At 39.6% G+C, this 17,459-nt stretch overlaps 1 protein-coding gene across 1 annotated transcript in view; it reads right to left on the bottom strand.

Moving 5' to 3' along the window:
* The window catches only part of LOC139143569 (transcriptional regulator ATRX homolog), a 136,310-nt gene that overhangs the window by 60,831 nt on the left and 58,020 nt on the right, over positions 1 to 17,459 (bottom strand). Inside the window, exon 2 of the mRNA XM_070714001.1 lies at positions 13,997 to 14,865. Within this exon, the coding sequence (XP_070570102.1) occupies positions 13,997 to 14,447 (451 nt within the window). The 5' untranslated portion in view covers positions 14,448 to 14,865. The remainder of the gene's footprint in view (positions 1 to 13,996; positions 14,866 to 17,459) is intronic.

Raw genomic sequence — 17,459 nt, 5'->3', positions numbered from 1 at the left:
TATGTATGTATATATATATATATATATATATATATATATATATATATATATATATATATATATCTTAACATGTGCATTATATACTACTTCAAGAAATTTTATTCATACATAGCTTGTTACTAGATAGATAGATAAATAGATAGATAGATAGATAGTAGATAGATAGATAGATAGATAGATAGATAGATAGGTAGATAGGTAGGTAGGTAGGTAGGTAGGTAGGTGTAGGTAGGTAGGTAGGTAGGTAGGTAGTAGGTATAGTAGATAAGGTGGCAGGTAGGTTGATAGGTAGGTAGATAGTATTTGTGAATATAGTCAATAAGGCAAATGTTTAACAAAAAACGCTGCGACATGTTAAACAACACGGTAGTATCGACATGCTGCCGTATCACATAGTTGCAGTGTCCAAGACTTAATATCATTATACAACTGTATCCGAGTGTGGTCGTGTGTCCATTACATATGTCATATTTTGCTGACAAGGAAAGTTTGGGTTTCACATAGATAGTAGCAAAGGAACTCGGTTCTGACGAGTGTCATTAGCTTTACGGACGTACATCAATGCTAGAGCCTCGGAGAATATAGTCTGTTCTTTCATTTTCCGTACTAATTTACATCGGATGCGCTGATGAAACTTGACAGTTTGAAAGAAGAGTCAATCCGATAGAGACAACAGCTGCATAAACATACTTCCTCACAGCCATTGCCTGTGGCTAAACGAATTGTCCAAAAATGACGCCGCATTCTACACATGATACAAAAACCTTGCTACAAGCGAGTTATTTGATTTTCCATGAAAGGTAATGCAGAGATTATCAAAGAGACAATACGTGTAAGGTTTTACATGATATTTTCAACGGTTTGCTCTATAAACCGTCTCTCAACCAACTGTGTATAAACCGAACACATTTACTTAGTCTGCTTCCGTGAGTATGTTGAAGCACAACATATCATCCTTGCCAACACAATGTGTACAATATACAATGTATTTATTGAAAAGGCGGATTCTGATTGGGACTTAAAGGGAAGCCGTCGTCGGAACTGCGCCTGTGCGAGTTTCTTGTTTACAAACAATGTATTTCGTGCACGATATCTAGAGCACCTCATCATCACAGCTGCAACATTCAAATTATACGATGTAGATTATGACAGACATGTTTTAACTTTCATCAATCACCATCGTACCTTTAATGCAGTGTTTACACTGGTCGTACGGGTCCCACACGACATTTGAGCGCAGTGTCGACGACTGTATCCCTTTAAATGCACTCAGCAAATTGGCAATACACACATTTAGGCTGTATTGACAAGTTTATAACCAGGCACTTCAACATGACACGGGATGTAGAACGATACACTTATTTACACAAACACAACAGAAGTGCTTGAAGATATAGCAAAGGTTAAACCTATTGGAGCTTCAAGAAAGCCACATCTGCTGAAAATGCGTACTAACTATAACTGTATCACAAAATTCATTCGGGACAGAGAGTAATGCACATGCACAGGGACGAATGGCTTAGTCACTCAAAGTGCGTAATACATACTTGAGAACATATGTTTGTATGTTTATATTTGAATGAGTCATAAACAGTTGCCATGTGACCCTAATTTCTGACTTACGTTGTTACAGATGTAGTGGCTACCTTTAGTATAATGGCGGTAGAGGATATAGGTAATGGCCAACCAAGTGCGATATGTTGTATAGGTAGGGAAAAGCTCCATATTCCTGGGCTCGCAAACCGTAAATACATAGCATATCAGTAGCAAAATCAGATATTTGCCATTGCTGCAAAGAGAGAATGATGCTTCAATATTCGCGTCACAGATTATCTCGGATTTCAGGTCAATAGCAGTAAAAGGTACCAAAAACGTGAATCTGTATAAATGTGAAATATAAATGAAGGGTTGGACTAGTGCAAATTAATTTTAAACTTCAACCTTTCATGTCTGGAATAAACATTTTTGTTTGAGATTGGAAGGGATTGCAGTATAGCAAGTTTGTCTATGCATAGAATGTGTATTTGTGGCATATTTACAGTTTTCAACAAGATGTCTTATTGTACTTTAATATCGTTCTTGCAAATTGCGCGCCTTTCGGTTTTTACAAAGGTGAGCACTACATTTTCTTTAGTGTCTTCTAACTACTGATGTTTTTAAGTCAGGAGTCTCGATAATCTACTATGCGTGCATTCGGATATATATAACCACCTTTTTCAAGCTTTCGCTGATTGGCGGCAATGCATACGCCAATTAGATTTCTCTTCTTGGGTCATGTGACGACGACCTGTGATTTTTGTCGTTTTGAACTCTCAGCATGATCTGTGATCACCTGTCATGGAATCATTGACAAGTACAAGTGTGACGGTAACAACCTGATAGAAATCAGACAACACTTACAATGGCACCTCACATGACATTCAATATGGCCGTCATGATTGCGATCTCGCGGTCAAGTTTCGTCGCCAGGGAAACAGGGATTTATGACCCGCACTCTCGACTGTGGTACTGACTTCTGCCGTACCAAAAATAATTTAATCAGTTCTTTAGGTCAGGGTCACAAAAGATTGATATCGCTTTTGGCGCAATTGATGGGCATGGACAGCACAAATTGTCGTTCACAGAAAAAGTGTTTTACATAGTGATATTAAACTCTCTAAGTACCTCGCATTGTTCAAGTATTTAATAGAAGGTTATTTCATAGCTCCAAGATAGCTTGAGAGACAGGCTCAGCTGCAAACGACATGAGCTGTATGGTACTGACAATACGAGGCGCGTTGGCGCACCTTCACTCGTAAATAACATTAATTTAACTCAGGTTACGAAAGCAATCTCTTCGGCGTCCATAGAGTGTTCTTTGGTTTGTAGCCTAGGTGACACCGGACGATAAAAACTTTCTCAAATTTGAATCTATATTAAGTCAGTCCAGGTGAATCTATTCCCCGTTTCTCATTTCGATTTAAGTGGCTTTTTAAAATTCAATTCGAATATAAAAGGTAAGCAAACGTTGGAAAAGGATATTGCATTTTTCGTACCTTTCAATATCATTTTATTTCGCATCAATTCCAAAGGCTTTTAAAAACCAATGAACTGTTTCGTTCTAATTTTTGTTATTAATTTCTCATTCCACGAACTTCTGCAGAATGAACTGAGAACATCTTTATTGGTTTAAATTTTTTAGAGCATTGCCGACTCATTTGTCTTTAAATTTGCAAAATATATATTCCAACAAAAAGGATTGGGACTGAGAAATTTGCCAAATATTTCTTTTAATTTAAAAACATCATATTTCGTGTAAAGTTCTGATACCTCACCAGACTTGCGTATTTCTCACATTCGTCTGAGCCTCGGTTGAACTTTCAGAAATTCTGCTTATGGTTCTATTACCATGAAGTTAACTGGCTCTTCCAAGAGCCCCCAAATTGGCAGTTAACATCGTGCCCGGTAGGCATTTATCATGATTCGAAAGTAGTTTTGCGCATTCTGTTGGCTCCCCAGGACTTTACAACAGACTCGCTAGAATGTGCTTGATTACCAAATTTTCCAATAACGAAGCGCCCTACATTTCTGTGTCACAATCATTATTCCCAAACGTGTGTGTACACCGAACATTTCTACCAAGTCTCATTTAAAACTGGCAACTCTCGCAATAAAGTAGACATTTGTTTGCCCTCTGAAAAATATGAAGTGCGTACATCAGGGATTTCTTTCCATCGAGAACGCAATTTGCAGAACCAATAATCGAAACACGTGGTTTCATGAATTTTGAATGGTTTATGGATGTCGAAACCTTCACATAAATTTAAGCGATGAGCGTTGTCGATATTTTCAGTTGTCGATATTTTCCCATTTATTTTGCGCGCCAAACTACCAGCCCGGTGTGTGCCAATTCAGGTTTTGGCGGTAAAACAACACAGCATACACAAAAGTGAAGTTTGCACTGACGTCATCAAAAAAACCAAAATGCTTTCCGGTTGTGTAACCATTTACCCGAAACCATTACACAAAAAGTCCGCTAGAAATCCTTGATTCACGCGTATGCTCACCTGTAGCTTCCAAAAGTGCTTTCACACATTTTTTTTTCAAAAAAATAAATCAATAAATGATTAAGTGGAATTTTACCCTCAACTCTAGTATTTGCCGTCGTCAATCGTTCGGAACGGGAATATTGACATTGACAATAACAATGACACAACAAGATCATCTTAAGAGCGGCTCCGAGTAATATTGGTTTCCATGGCACCACAGCCTAAATTTTCCGGGAGATGTCTGTTGTATTACTAGATATTTGGAAAGGGGCAGTCAAATCTTGATCGTGCACAAATTCCGGATTAACTCAGATTATATATTAACATCAGATTGTGCCACATAACTTGCGAATGATGATGATGATGATGATGATCATCATCATCATCATCATCATCATCATCGTCGTCGTCATCTTCATCATCATTATCATCATTATCATCATTATCATCATCACGGTAAGTCCGTTGATGATAACTTGACTACGATTCTACCCACAGTCACGTGGTGAGTTGTCTCAGCGCGGCGCACACAGCATACTTGATAAAAAAAAAAGTTTCTATCACGTGATGACACCGGGACCGCATTCGCTCAGAGCGAAATCAGGACAATCTGAGCGTGTGTGTTGTGTCGACTGAAGCGTAAATCATTATGAAGACACTAAACTTAAAGCAAGCTGTAAGCCTATTAGAGTTTTATCAGGAGACAACGGCCATCTTGCATTAGTCGTTCACGGAGTCTTAGTCAATTCACCGTAGGATAAGAGAACAACCGATCTGAGAGTGTCTCCAGCGCTGTATCACGTTTTGCGCTGGGGCCGCGAGATGTATAGACACTGCAGCGTTTTGAACTGAAAGTCAACCTAGCCTGCAGGTTTGGTGTCGAGACGAAAACCAACGCAATGCTATACACTTGTCTGGTGACATAAACACAAATATCATCGGAGGGATATGTCAATTTCAATAATAACTATCAATGTGCAATATACATTCGCCTATAACCGGCCAGCGAAAGAAATATATCACTCTTAAGAAAATTGATATCGGGATTACGTCATCCTGTAGTTCCACATTGACGAAAGTCGGACATTAATTCCGTCAGAATTACTGTGCAGTAGAGTTATGTATATTTATGGTTGATGTGGAGACGGTTCGAGTTGTGCGAGATTGATCAATTCTTTGATTGGAGATTTTTGACAGGGCCAAGCACTGGGTACATTAATTGTCATTAGCTCGGAAGCTAACGATGCACTGTCTTGAAAGACATATCACTCAACTTATAAATTATAAAAACTTCTTACAAGATGCAGTCAAATTAAGCACATCTGTTTGAGACGGCTAGGTGTCTGGTGAGAGCGTCTGTTTTCATCTGTTTATTGAGTCGTGTGGTTTGTAGTTCGGGCTGCCGTTAGCAGGGGGCGGGTTCGTTAGGGATATCTTTTTTTATTTTTTCAAACCATTGTCCGGTCAATGTCCGGCGACATCAAACTGTAGGTGCCAAGCTGTAACCACAAAGCTTGTGCCTTGCCAAGCAGGCTGTAAAACCTGCGAATCATTGCTCGAATACTATTCAACTCCCGGCAGACATGAATTCAGGATCAGCTTTCGTTCTCGAACTCAGCTCGTCTACGCACGCGTGCTTAATACCGCCACAAAGCCGTGACTAACAAGGTTGATATAGCCAGGTGGTATGGCGCGTACATGTTAGTAACCGTTGCCAAGGTTACGCTTGCAATTAAAGGCTCTGCGAGGAGTTATAAATTCGAGCTTGGAATTATTGAATGCCTATAACATGGCGAGAGAAAGATATTTGCTCGGCGGATTTAAATATTTGCATCTCTTCATCGTCACACGAACTTAAAAAAACATTGAAACTTATGACCAACCGGGCCGTCGTGGCTTTAAACTTGGACTTTGTTATGCTTTCATGGTTGCTTTGCTCTGCAGGTGTTTACTCAGACACTATGTCCAGTCCAAATAGCTTTAATAAAAACAGCCAATAGATTGTATTTATAAATAAAAAAAAAAGTTGCTTCACAGACACGCACAGCGAGCTGAGATATTTTCGCCATCAGATTGGACATTTGAAATTTGAAAATAAAAACCAAATATATAAACCATGTTTTCTCCTGCACATGTCGATGAGTATGTGTAAGAAGAGCAAGATCGTCTGCATAATCTAAGTCTTCAAGCATTGAGAAAAGTGTCCATCTAATGCCCGTATTATGGTTTTTGGTTGCTTGTCTCATGACCCAGTCAATGGCAATGTTGAAATTTAAAGCAATGCTGACATCACACATCCTTGTCTCACACCAGTTTTTACCTGGAATTTTTGCTTACTTTTTCCGACACTTCATGTGAAATTGGAGTAAAAACTCCTAATTATACATACTATCTCCTCAGGAATGCCATACTGACGCAGTATGCACCAGAGGTTTTCACGGTGGATGGAATCGAAAGCTTTTTCGAAATCAACAAAGTTTATGTATAGTTCTCTCTGCCACTCTGTGCACTGTTCAATGTTGTTTCGTAAAGTAAAAATCTGGTCGGTACAACGCCTTCCAACCCTGAAACCAGCCTGTTCTTTACGCAGATGTTGGTCAATAGCTTTTGAAATTCGAAGAACTTATTGCCAGAATTTTACTTGGAATCGACAGCAAGGTGATTCCACGCCATGACATTGAACCTTGCTCAAATATTGCCAAGCATCTATGCTTTGTCCAACCTTAATCAGACTTGCCCTCAACACTCTACCACATGTAGGCCTTATTATATACCGGTGTACTACCGAGGTCTATTTCAGCTATTTTTTAGAGACTAGATAGATTAAACTGAAACTTCAGGAGTGTAAATTAAATGTGTACCAGTCATGATTCAAGAAAAAACAAGATGCTACGAGTTTTCTAAAGATCAATAGCTGCGAAGATCTGACGATTTACAAAGTAGCCATTTTGCATGAGAATAAGGGAATCAAACTGACAATTATATTTGGGAAAACAACGCCAAGTTCATTATCGCTCATACTCTACCACGATCTTATCACCCTAAAGAAACTCAAACTACAATGCATTTTTCTACCACAGCAAGATAATTGCTATTTCCCTTCGCATAACAATACCAATTTTCTGTCTCAGATTTTAGGCCCCGCCATATCATTCAAATCACAAACGCACAAGACATTGAGTCATAAATGAAATATACTTTGATTTTCGATCGTTCTGTTGATAAAATCAATATAAACTGATTTATTTGACGTCGAGGTCTACGTCCTATAGGCGCTGAATTTCTGAAGTGGATTCAGAATACCCTCTGCATTGAATAGTGCCTTCGAGCTACAATCAGCTCCAAAATGTGAGCAGAGAGACACAAAATACAGCTTTCATTTTCTTTTCCTCCTAAAAATCGTAATATAATAACTTTAGAGAGCGCAGAGAGCGTCAGGAAATTTAGCGTCGTCTGCGGCTTTGTCAGTATGTCTGTGTGTCGTCAGAACTGTAGTGCTTATCGTTCTACATGCGCGCCATTTACATGCGCCTTTTGGCTGTTATCACAATAACTATCGGTCTCGTTCGAATACACTTATAGATATAATAAATCCTGTCGCCATTTTACTTGATTATTTGTTTGTTTGTTTGTTTGATCCTTGTCTTGTCTATGACCACGTTTACTGAATATTTCGAAGTTTAGAGAATTTTAAGTTAGTAAGTTATTTCAGCTGCTAAAGCCAACGCGTCGGATGGTTGGCTATCAGCTGCCATCTGTCGTTCAAGAAGTTGTCAGTCAAGGATTCGTCGGCCCAAACAAGGCTAACCCACCCACGCGGTAAAACTGTGGAACAAGCTCAGAAAGTCCAGCCTGGCGTACGTCATCGCTTGTTGAGGGATTTGTTATTGAAGTGTATAAACGGTTAAGTACAGAATGTTGTCACAAGAAATGACACATTAGCGATGACTGTTCCAATTAAATGTGAAAAATGTCTTAGCAATCATTTAATGGTTTTACGAAAGGTCAAGTTCATACGAGCAAGCGCATATTATTCTGCACGAAGCTGCCTGAAGAGGTAAGCTGCCAAGTCCTTCACAAAATTGATATTGACAATGTCGACACGACTCTTCTAAATGAAATGAACCTGACCTTCGACAGAACTTTGATGAAACAACTGACACAGAAACAGCGTCATCAGTTTAACGTTGCCGGGTGCTTCTTGGATAATGTATGCTGTCAACTAGTAGTGTAACTTACTCGAATGTTCTTGAATGTGCGACTTGAACGTTCACAGAATCAAATACATTCTGCACTCATAGTCAGAAAGATCTTGCGAAAAAAAGTATTTCAGTTGACGAGGACGCAAGTTTACCATAGTCGGTAAGTTTCCTTGTAATTTGACCGGCAGTCGGTTGGAATTATCTTGCAGGTCATTGGGCATTTCAGTCTGAGATCACTTTAGTAAAGCTTTGGTTTCGATTTAACCTGTAAAAGTCTACATATCCGAATCGTTGAAAGATATCTTTTCTTACTGATTTTCACGTACATTTCAAGCAGAGAATGTCCACTTGAGTGTTGATGTAAAACCGAACGAACGTTGACATTTCTGGAGCTGTCTCGGAGAACGACTTACGGACACTAAAATTAAAATCCAATTTAGTAACTTGTGCGGTACAGATTGTTTTCGCTCTTAAAACTCGTTTGATGGCGTTTAAAACGCATCCCTTTATGGTGTTAAAATATATGAACCAATAAACATTTGAGATGTAAAGAGTAGGCCTTCGCTCGTGACGATAAAAGATCTTTACTTTATGGCGCCTTACAAACCACGCTTCACAGAGATAAAGATCGCCAAGACACAATATTTTTCTCAATAAGTCTTTACGAGACCGCAGAGAATTGTCGAAGATTTCATATTGCAAATACCGGAACAGAAACGAGGCTTTATAGAAGCTAAAGTTAGTATGAGAAGTAAAGATAATTTCACGAGATATGTCGCGAGATGAAGTGAAATTGTGTTGTGTTGATACATTGTCACGTGGTGATTCTCAGCGAGATTCAGAAGTGTACGGTGCAAGTTGATCGTAACCGAAAATTGTATGACAGGTGCTGTGATTCTCGTACGATATTTTTACATGTACAACGCATTATTTTTACGCTATAAAAGGCATATGCGACTATCCTAAAATGAACTTTAAGTACTGTCAATGTACTTTAATGTAAGTTTTTGGAGCTGTTTAGTCGTCCTTATGGGAGAGTCACTGAAAAGTATTATGTTTTGAACGTCATACCAGTGAATAGCTTATATTTAGCAATGTTGAAGCGCATGCAGAGACTCTGACGCAGGATTCGGGTTTGAATTCGGATTCGGATACAATTTGTTGATTCTTGCGCTGGATCTACGGACTTCTCCCAAACTATAGAGTTCCTCGCTTGAGAATCAATGAAAAATGAGGTAATATTCACGCGAGATTAAGTAAATGGCGTACGCTCTCCGAGATAGGATTTAAAGAAAACACGGTGTAATTTCTCTCAGAATGAGTCGATCGGCGTGTATTTGGCAAGTTCATCTATAATCGAATCGATGATGGTGTCAACAGTCCTGAGCTAGCTACGCCGTACAGACCATTTTACACGAGTATTAGCATTGTCTTTGTCCAACTGAATTGTCACTTTCAGGCCTGTGGGCCTTCCATTCTATCACACAGGCAAAAAAAAGAGGTGAAATTACAATCTGGACTGATTGATGACCTTATAAAATGTCATACCGTAGCCTTTGAAGTCACGTGGCACCACAAATGAACATCTCGAGATAATTAATAATTTCAGCGAGTTTGTGCCAGAAGCAGCATTCCGATTCGTTTGTATTCTCGGTCGATGGAAAGAAATGAACGTCTAGGCATTAAGCAGAGGATAATTATTTGTTAACAGAAAGCCCTGACTTTAATTATTTAGGCAAAAAAAATTACTGCGACAAATGAGATTGAATTAAAGGGCTGACAAAATACCAACCATGAGTTATTAACTAAAGTGCATTTTGGCAAACGTTAAAAGCACATCGAAAAAACAGGGTAAACGGTCAAAACAGAGTCCATTCAAGGGATAATTACTAAACTAAATCGTTCCCATATTTTATTTTATTTTTAATCCACGGCATCAAAAGGGTAATATTTTCATAGCCACCGGCTGATTAATAAATTGCTTAATTAGATGTTGATGGAAAGAAATTAAAAATACCAACGTTTAGGTAGTTTTAACTTTGACGCGTATGACCGGTAGGTTGAAGTGTCAATAACTCCTGGTCCTGTGACGCGAGGCTTGTGTTTGTTTCCTCTCCATGAACCCTTCGCCAACTTAGATGGGGGGAGGGGTTGGTTTCAGAAAGGAATGCCCTGTTTTTAAGAGTTATTTCATCTTATAATGCTCTCACAGAACAGCTGGGAACGAAGGAATGAAAATAAGTCCAACGTCCTTCCCCAGCCGCTTGTCCTGATCGGTAGCCGCGCCCATTTCAAGGTGTAGATTCCACGACGTGTCTGTTACTTAACATCATATTAGTTAGCACACAACTGTACAGTTCGCTGTTGCAATCAACCGCGAAAATGAGAATGGGGCTATGAAAAGAGACCTTAGAATGATTCACTATCTCTTTCTTATAGACGATTTAATTGCTCACGGTGATTTGGTCCAAAAAATAAAGTTGGAATTGTACCTGCGAAAATTCAATTATCTACTTTCAGAACACTTAAGAGGTTGCAATGAACCCTCGTCAGGTGCTCTTTTAAAACCAATGATCTCTCCATTCCATCATCAAATGAACACTATTTCTCTCTAATGGCGCTAAAATGATAATCGCCCAGTGTGTCGATAGCACCAACACCGTTTCTATGGTAACAGAAATTGTATCCGCTGAACAGAACGCGCCGAATCAATGTTGTCTCAATGATAAGCGGGGAAAATTTCATTAGCTTGCGATGAATATATGCACTCTATTAAAATAACCACTTGCCTCCATGGCAAAGGCATTTAAATAGATTTATGTTACATCGCCAATCGCGTCAAAGGCGTCGCACAAAGAGCAGAAATCAGACAAATACGGGTTAACTCGTAGATGGTGCAAATTTTGCGTAATGAAAGGAGCGCTCGATAATGTAAGCGTAAATGCTTTCTTATAGACTAAGTTAAGGTGATTGAAGATGTTCTGGCTATACAGCTCATTTTTTTCAGATCTACCTTTTCGTTTGTACAGTGTGCTTTGTGCATCTGGTGAATGCTACCGTGACAGTTTATATAGGCCTAACGGTGAAATACTGTAAGGCTGGTCTGTGCGCCGCTTCTACGCTACGAGACATTTTCCTTGGCCATTGGCATTCAGGAGACAAACGAACACATAGTCCGCTCGTAATTACGTCAAGTACGCGAAGTTTCAGGTGCATGGTTCATATTTTAAACTTTCGAGCGCTACTGTGGCTGTGTGTGTATCATGATTAAAGAGAGGGATTATAAAATTCTTGATAAAAAATGAAGAAAATTCTTCATGAAACGCGACTCTGGCCGAATATTTTTTTTTCCTCCGGTGATGTGGATTCAGGCACTGCGTTGTCAGGATAATTACACTCTAACGATAAAGTAACCGTTACGAAGAAAAATAGTTATCAAAATGCAGAACAAAGTTCCAATGAAACTGGGACAGTGGGTAAGCTGATGATGTCGGCCATTGACGTTCAATGAAAATTCCTCTTTTTTCAAGGCACTCGATGGCCATTATGTTATTTATAGGTACAAACTTGAACCATGTGGACCCCTGTCCGGGGCGCCACATGCAAGGCAAAGTTACATGTCAACGAGTTTGTGTATTGAGCTAGGTGTAAACATCTGTCAGGGAGATTCATAGAACCGAAAGGTCACGTGTGTACGTTGTTATCGCCGTACCAAGTGAAAGTGAATGTCAACTATATACATATATGTAATCACATATTTTTCTGTCTGTATGTCTATCTGTCTGTCTGTCTGTCTGTCTTTATGTATGTATGTATGTATGTATGTATGTATGTATGTATGTATGTATGTATGTATGTATGTACTAATATATGTATAAACAGATAAAACGTAGACATAAATACTTGTATGAATATAGATGTTGATATTATATAGTTGTCCATGCATACATATGTATACATACACGTAATATGTGGATTTGTTTCCGTCTTTTATTCTATTTATTGGTGCTGTCCCTTGTCATGAAAAAAAGTTCTAATTTTTCATTAATATCAATTTCATTCTTAGGGTGTTTTTTTGTCGCTGCTCTGTCCTGATTCTGTGTAACCTTGTAATGACAGTCACCTTACATCCAGTCGACCGTGTCTAGAAGAGAAACGAGAACGCGCGTACGCCCGACATACCCATGTATCAAAGTAATTTGATTATTTTGCTTCGACCGACAGTCGCCAAAGGTCAAACGCCCATCGCGCCTGGAACAAATTAATGGCGGGAAGGTTCTGCAGACGACAAATAATCAACTTTAGGATGGCTCTTTCTAGCCAACCCAAACTCCAAGAATTGCAAGAAACGACCTCCAGGATCAATAATTTGTATGGGAAAGTCACATCTGCATTCTCAAATTTTCCTGCAATTATTTCCCGATGTAGAAATATGCTTGACGAATAATTTCAGATGGCTACAGCACAGCTGTTTGATTCTGACGACAATTTGTGATTCACTACGCGCGGTGAATCGGGAGCTTACGGGACGACTACACTAATCCGTGACACGTAATAAATCTTCATTTTTTTCAATTGATCGCCTAAGACCAGGTATGAAGGCGGGAGTTATACACTCTAGCGTCAACAACTGTCAAGAGGCCTCTGTCCTGAGAGATAGCCGTCGACCTAAAACGTCACATGGATATCATATACTATATAGCGGTGTACAGTCTCCGGGCAAGAGGGCGAATTCTCTCAGCAGACACTTACACACACAACATTATACCGGTCTCGGGGGGTTCAGTAAACAACCAATTAAATTTACCTACAAATAAATTAATGCACATGAAATAACGAGAACGCGCCACAGGAATCGCAATGAATTCGGTGCACTGGATGAGGTTCGAGGATCGGGAGGGGAGGGCTGGTAGCCGACTCGTATTGCAAAACTGCATACCACCGAGTAGATGTCATGCCTAAACAGAAGCCAATAAGTCTACGGAATGGTGCAGAATATAAGCAAACAGGTCGTTATACTCTGATCGATAGTATGTGCGACTTTGATGTATCTTTCCCGTCGAAAAAAAAAACGCGTTTTGACACCGTGAAATGCTTTGGTTCGGTTCGATGATGTCTTCATTACGGCGAAGCGTATGCATACACGTACCAAACTACGTGAATTCACATTTATCATGCCGTCGGCTGCAGTTTTGTCGTTTGATATGTTAACTCCAGATATCCGAACGGGCGTGACGTAAATCAAATTCAAGGCAAACGTCAGAGTTGCTCAAGCCCCGGAAAACTCTAAAGCATTACGTTGTAATTTCAGACTGCCTTTGCAAATTTGCGAGGGCATTACCCGTTTATGAAGCGCCATCTAAGTTAGGTCGTGTTGTCACTCAGCCGCTATATTGCTCTATTCAGTACGATTTGAATAGTTTTATTTTCCTCAATGCGGTACACTTGTGTCTCCAAAGGCAGACTGCTGAGAATCTCAACGCTGGCCTATTCATGCGGACATCTAGGTTTGCATCCTGTAATATTACCCCAAGCCAAGTTGAATTTTCATCTCTTTCAAAAGTTGTTCTGAGCTCCGTTCTGCAAGCACAGTGGAGAGGTCGTGAGTGGGTCTGTCTCACAAGCGGTCTGAATCGTAAACCTGTGAATGAGCATAAACCTCAACATTGATTGCTAGTACATGTACTCGCTTTCTCCTGATTATCGCCAGATGTCATACTGAGGCAAATAAAATCGTTCAAAATATTTGAAAGTAGTTCCACTCACCTATTGTCGTGATCACTGTCAAGGAAAACAGAAGCGAACCAAAGAAGTTCCATTTGTCTGGCCTAATTCTATTATATCCATGCCGGGTTATATACCTGGTCAATTCGCCTTCGAATTTCAACAGACGTTCGCGTCCCATGGTTTCTGTCCAATTTGCTGGATCCCTTACGCACTCCACGGAGATATCTTTGACCAGATACTCGCGTTCCAACTCGACAAGATGGGCAACATACTTCTCTTCGGGCTGCTCCAAACTTTTGAAAATCAGCGCGCCGATGAAAACGTATCCAACCAGGACGCTAGTGAGGCCGATGTAGGAACAGAAAAACTGTACTAGTTTGCGGAAATAATACAAAAACTGATCCTTTGGGCTCCGTTTTCTCTTCTGTGGACGTTCAGGCTCTACATCGATTGCTATTTTCACCGTTTTCTCCCTCGGTTGCCGTTCCATAATTCTAGAAACAACTCTGATTTTTTTTTCTGTCGTAGTTCACCGCCTCCTCGTCATTCACTCGCCCACCGCGTTCAAATCGGCTTCAAAATGTACACATTCACCGGCACACATAAGGAACGATGCCTCCTCAGAAGACAAAATGCCTGGCGGTGAGGCTAACCTTCATCCCGGCTTGTATTTTTTTCCCCAAAACGCTTGCCTACTTTCAGCTCGTGTCGACTGCTCGCAAAGCCATGGTTGTGATGGGTACACAGCTTATCCCGTTCAGATTACCGCACATGACTGCAGAAGGTAACTGGAAGGCTGTTCGTTAACGTCGCACTGGTCGCTATTCCCGGTGTTCTTCTACAGACCAACATTCTGGTAGGCGAGCGGCTGTTACAGTTAAGAAATGTACTCCCACTGCAGATGCGAACTGTATAAAGTGAAATAAAATCTCATGTTCAGTGTACGTGGTCGTTGGATGAGGACGTGTGGATGACTCAGTTATATATCGGCAATGATTTGAAATTGTCCACTGTCGTATCGCTCGTCATTATATGAACATAGACATCAGTTATGGTTCCTTCAATTAAGTCACAACCGGCTTTGGCAATCTCGTAAGGCTCGCGTACTGAGAAATAACAGGGCAGGAATCAATGTGGCTGAGCATGGTTTTATAATCCAACAAACCTCTTCAGTGAAAATGTGGCTTTTCACATTCCTGCAGAGAATGCGCAAATCGGTCACCTTAAGACCGATCACGTAACAGCCAAGTACACCCATTCACGCATTCACCGTGTCAAAACATCGAATCCTTTTGTACTATTGTCGTAATTCTTCCGCTAAAATTTGTGTAAATAGAAAGACATTTATCGTAGTCGTGCCATCTTTTCTAAAGATTACGGTCACTTAAACGATATTTTGTGAAAGGATATTATTGCTAAATATAAGACGTAAGTGCATCCCTATTTCGTTGTGTGAAGAATTTGTTTCGTTTCGTGTTGCTGACAAAAAGTTCGGAGGGTTGAAATGACCGGGCACGAGATAACACCGAATTCAGTTCTGTCGTATCGAATTCGGTGACGTTAATTCAATTATTTGTTTGATGCGGTAATGCCGTTTTATTCATGCATGTTTTGATTCTGTAATTGATTGTAGAAACTGCCGAGTGCAGTGTACTAGCATTTCGCTGTTGAAAAGGTAGATTTTAATATCAGGACTACTTCATGACCTACTTGTCGTCAGAAACTAGTGACAGCTAGGATAGGAGACAGTTGCGGTGAAGCCTAAGCTTACATCATGAACTTAGCTTTAGGTATCGATGAATAATGCAATAATGCAACATTAGAAAAAAATAATAATGAGAGTAATAAATTATGGTGACAACAGCAATGGACAGTAAATCGACTTGAATTTTATCCCCTGTTTCACATGAAAGAAGAGATTATCATAAGAAATTGTTGTTGTAACATATCTAATATGTTGGGAGTATCGAGCGTTTGTATCAGCGTACATTAAAGGTATACAGTCACCTTTAATCTAAATATGCACATATATGGTCAAAAGGGCGTTCCTTAATATTCAAAATGCCCATGTGAGGGCGCTGTTTTTAAAAGCGGCCACCCGCTTAAAATCTGTGATTGGTTAGATTTTCTCTTTCCATGGTAACTGTGGCAAAATTGGAACAGATGACACTATACCTTTAAAGCTCAGTGTACAGTGGCCATATACATCTGCATCATCGCCGACTGAAAATTCGATGATTATAGTGCGTTCGCTCGTGGTCGCTATTGGCAACTAAGAGCGTCCGTAAAATAGGCGTATTAAAATAGTAATGGTTAAACTACACTGACGTATTTCGGGGGATATTTGAAGTTTTCAGTGGAGCTATGAAAATAATTGTGAGTGTGAACCGTTGACTGGGCATAGCTCATGTGTAACGTTGCCTAGGATGGGTGGTATAAAGTGCGGAACAGCGCTCCAGTGAACATTCAAGATTTCGACTCCCCTATCGCGGTACATTTGGAAACAGCACTCCGTAGTATGATACAGAACTCCTTCTCCTTTAATGGATGGACTAAGTTCTCCGATGACGTGATTATGATTCCGGTCTTTGCCGAGTGAGACGAACACGATACCACGCCACGAGAGTCTGCGCGGTGGCGCGATACAGGTTGAAGCACAGGGGGCTCTTACTTCTTGTTTATTTGTGTCTATGTTTGTTTGTGTCTGTGTTTGTTTTGTTTATTTGTTTAAATATATGGAGTGAATAGGTCTAACCCTAACCCTAACCCTAAGTTAAGCCTAAGCCTAACCCTAACCCTGACCCTAACTTAAGCCTAACCCTAACCCTAACCATCGGAAATACATATCAACAAACAAACAAACAAACAAATAAATAAACTACTCTTTATTGACCAATATTAACAAAACAGCTTTTCGCTGTTATTTTATTAATAATAACAAATACACAAACACAAACACATACACACAAACAAACACAGGCACAAATAAACTAGAAGTAAGAGCCCCCTGTGGTTGAAGGATGTCGGTCGTAGGTAAGATAGGTAGGCCTATACAAACAATCACTTGTCGGTTTTGTTATAATGCATTCATAAAAGACAACTTTAAACAACTGATTGTTCCTTGAGATAAAAGAGTACTCTCCTACCAGGCGCCAAATGTAAAATAATTATTTTACACATTAGAAGAACATATTCATACGAAAAGGGTGTATTTGCATGCATTTATCAATAAAAAAACTACTATAGCATAAGTATAAATAAATCAATACAGACATAAGTAAATACATATATGAGTGAAAAAACATACACATATATATGTGAACCAATTCACACAAGACATGAAGACAGACACATACATACATACGTGCATACGTACGTGCATACATACTTACATACGTACGTGCATACATACATACATACATACATACATACATACATACATACATACATACATACATTCATACATACATACATACATACATACATACATACATACATACAC

This window comes from Ptychodera flava, chromosome 11, assembly GCF_041260155.1.
Source record: "Ptychodera flava strain L36383 chromosome 11, AS_Pfla_20210202, whole genome shotgun sequence".
Classification (NCBI taxonomy): Eukaryota; Metazoa; Hemichordata; class Enteropneusta; family Ptychoderidae; genus Ptychodera; species Ptychodera flava.
The sequence above is the reverse complement of the archived record's forward strand: the minus strand, read 5'-3'. Positions and strand labels throughout refer to the sequence as shown.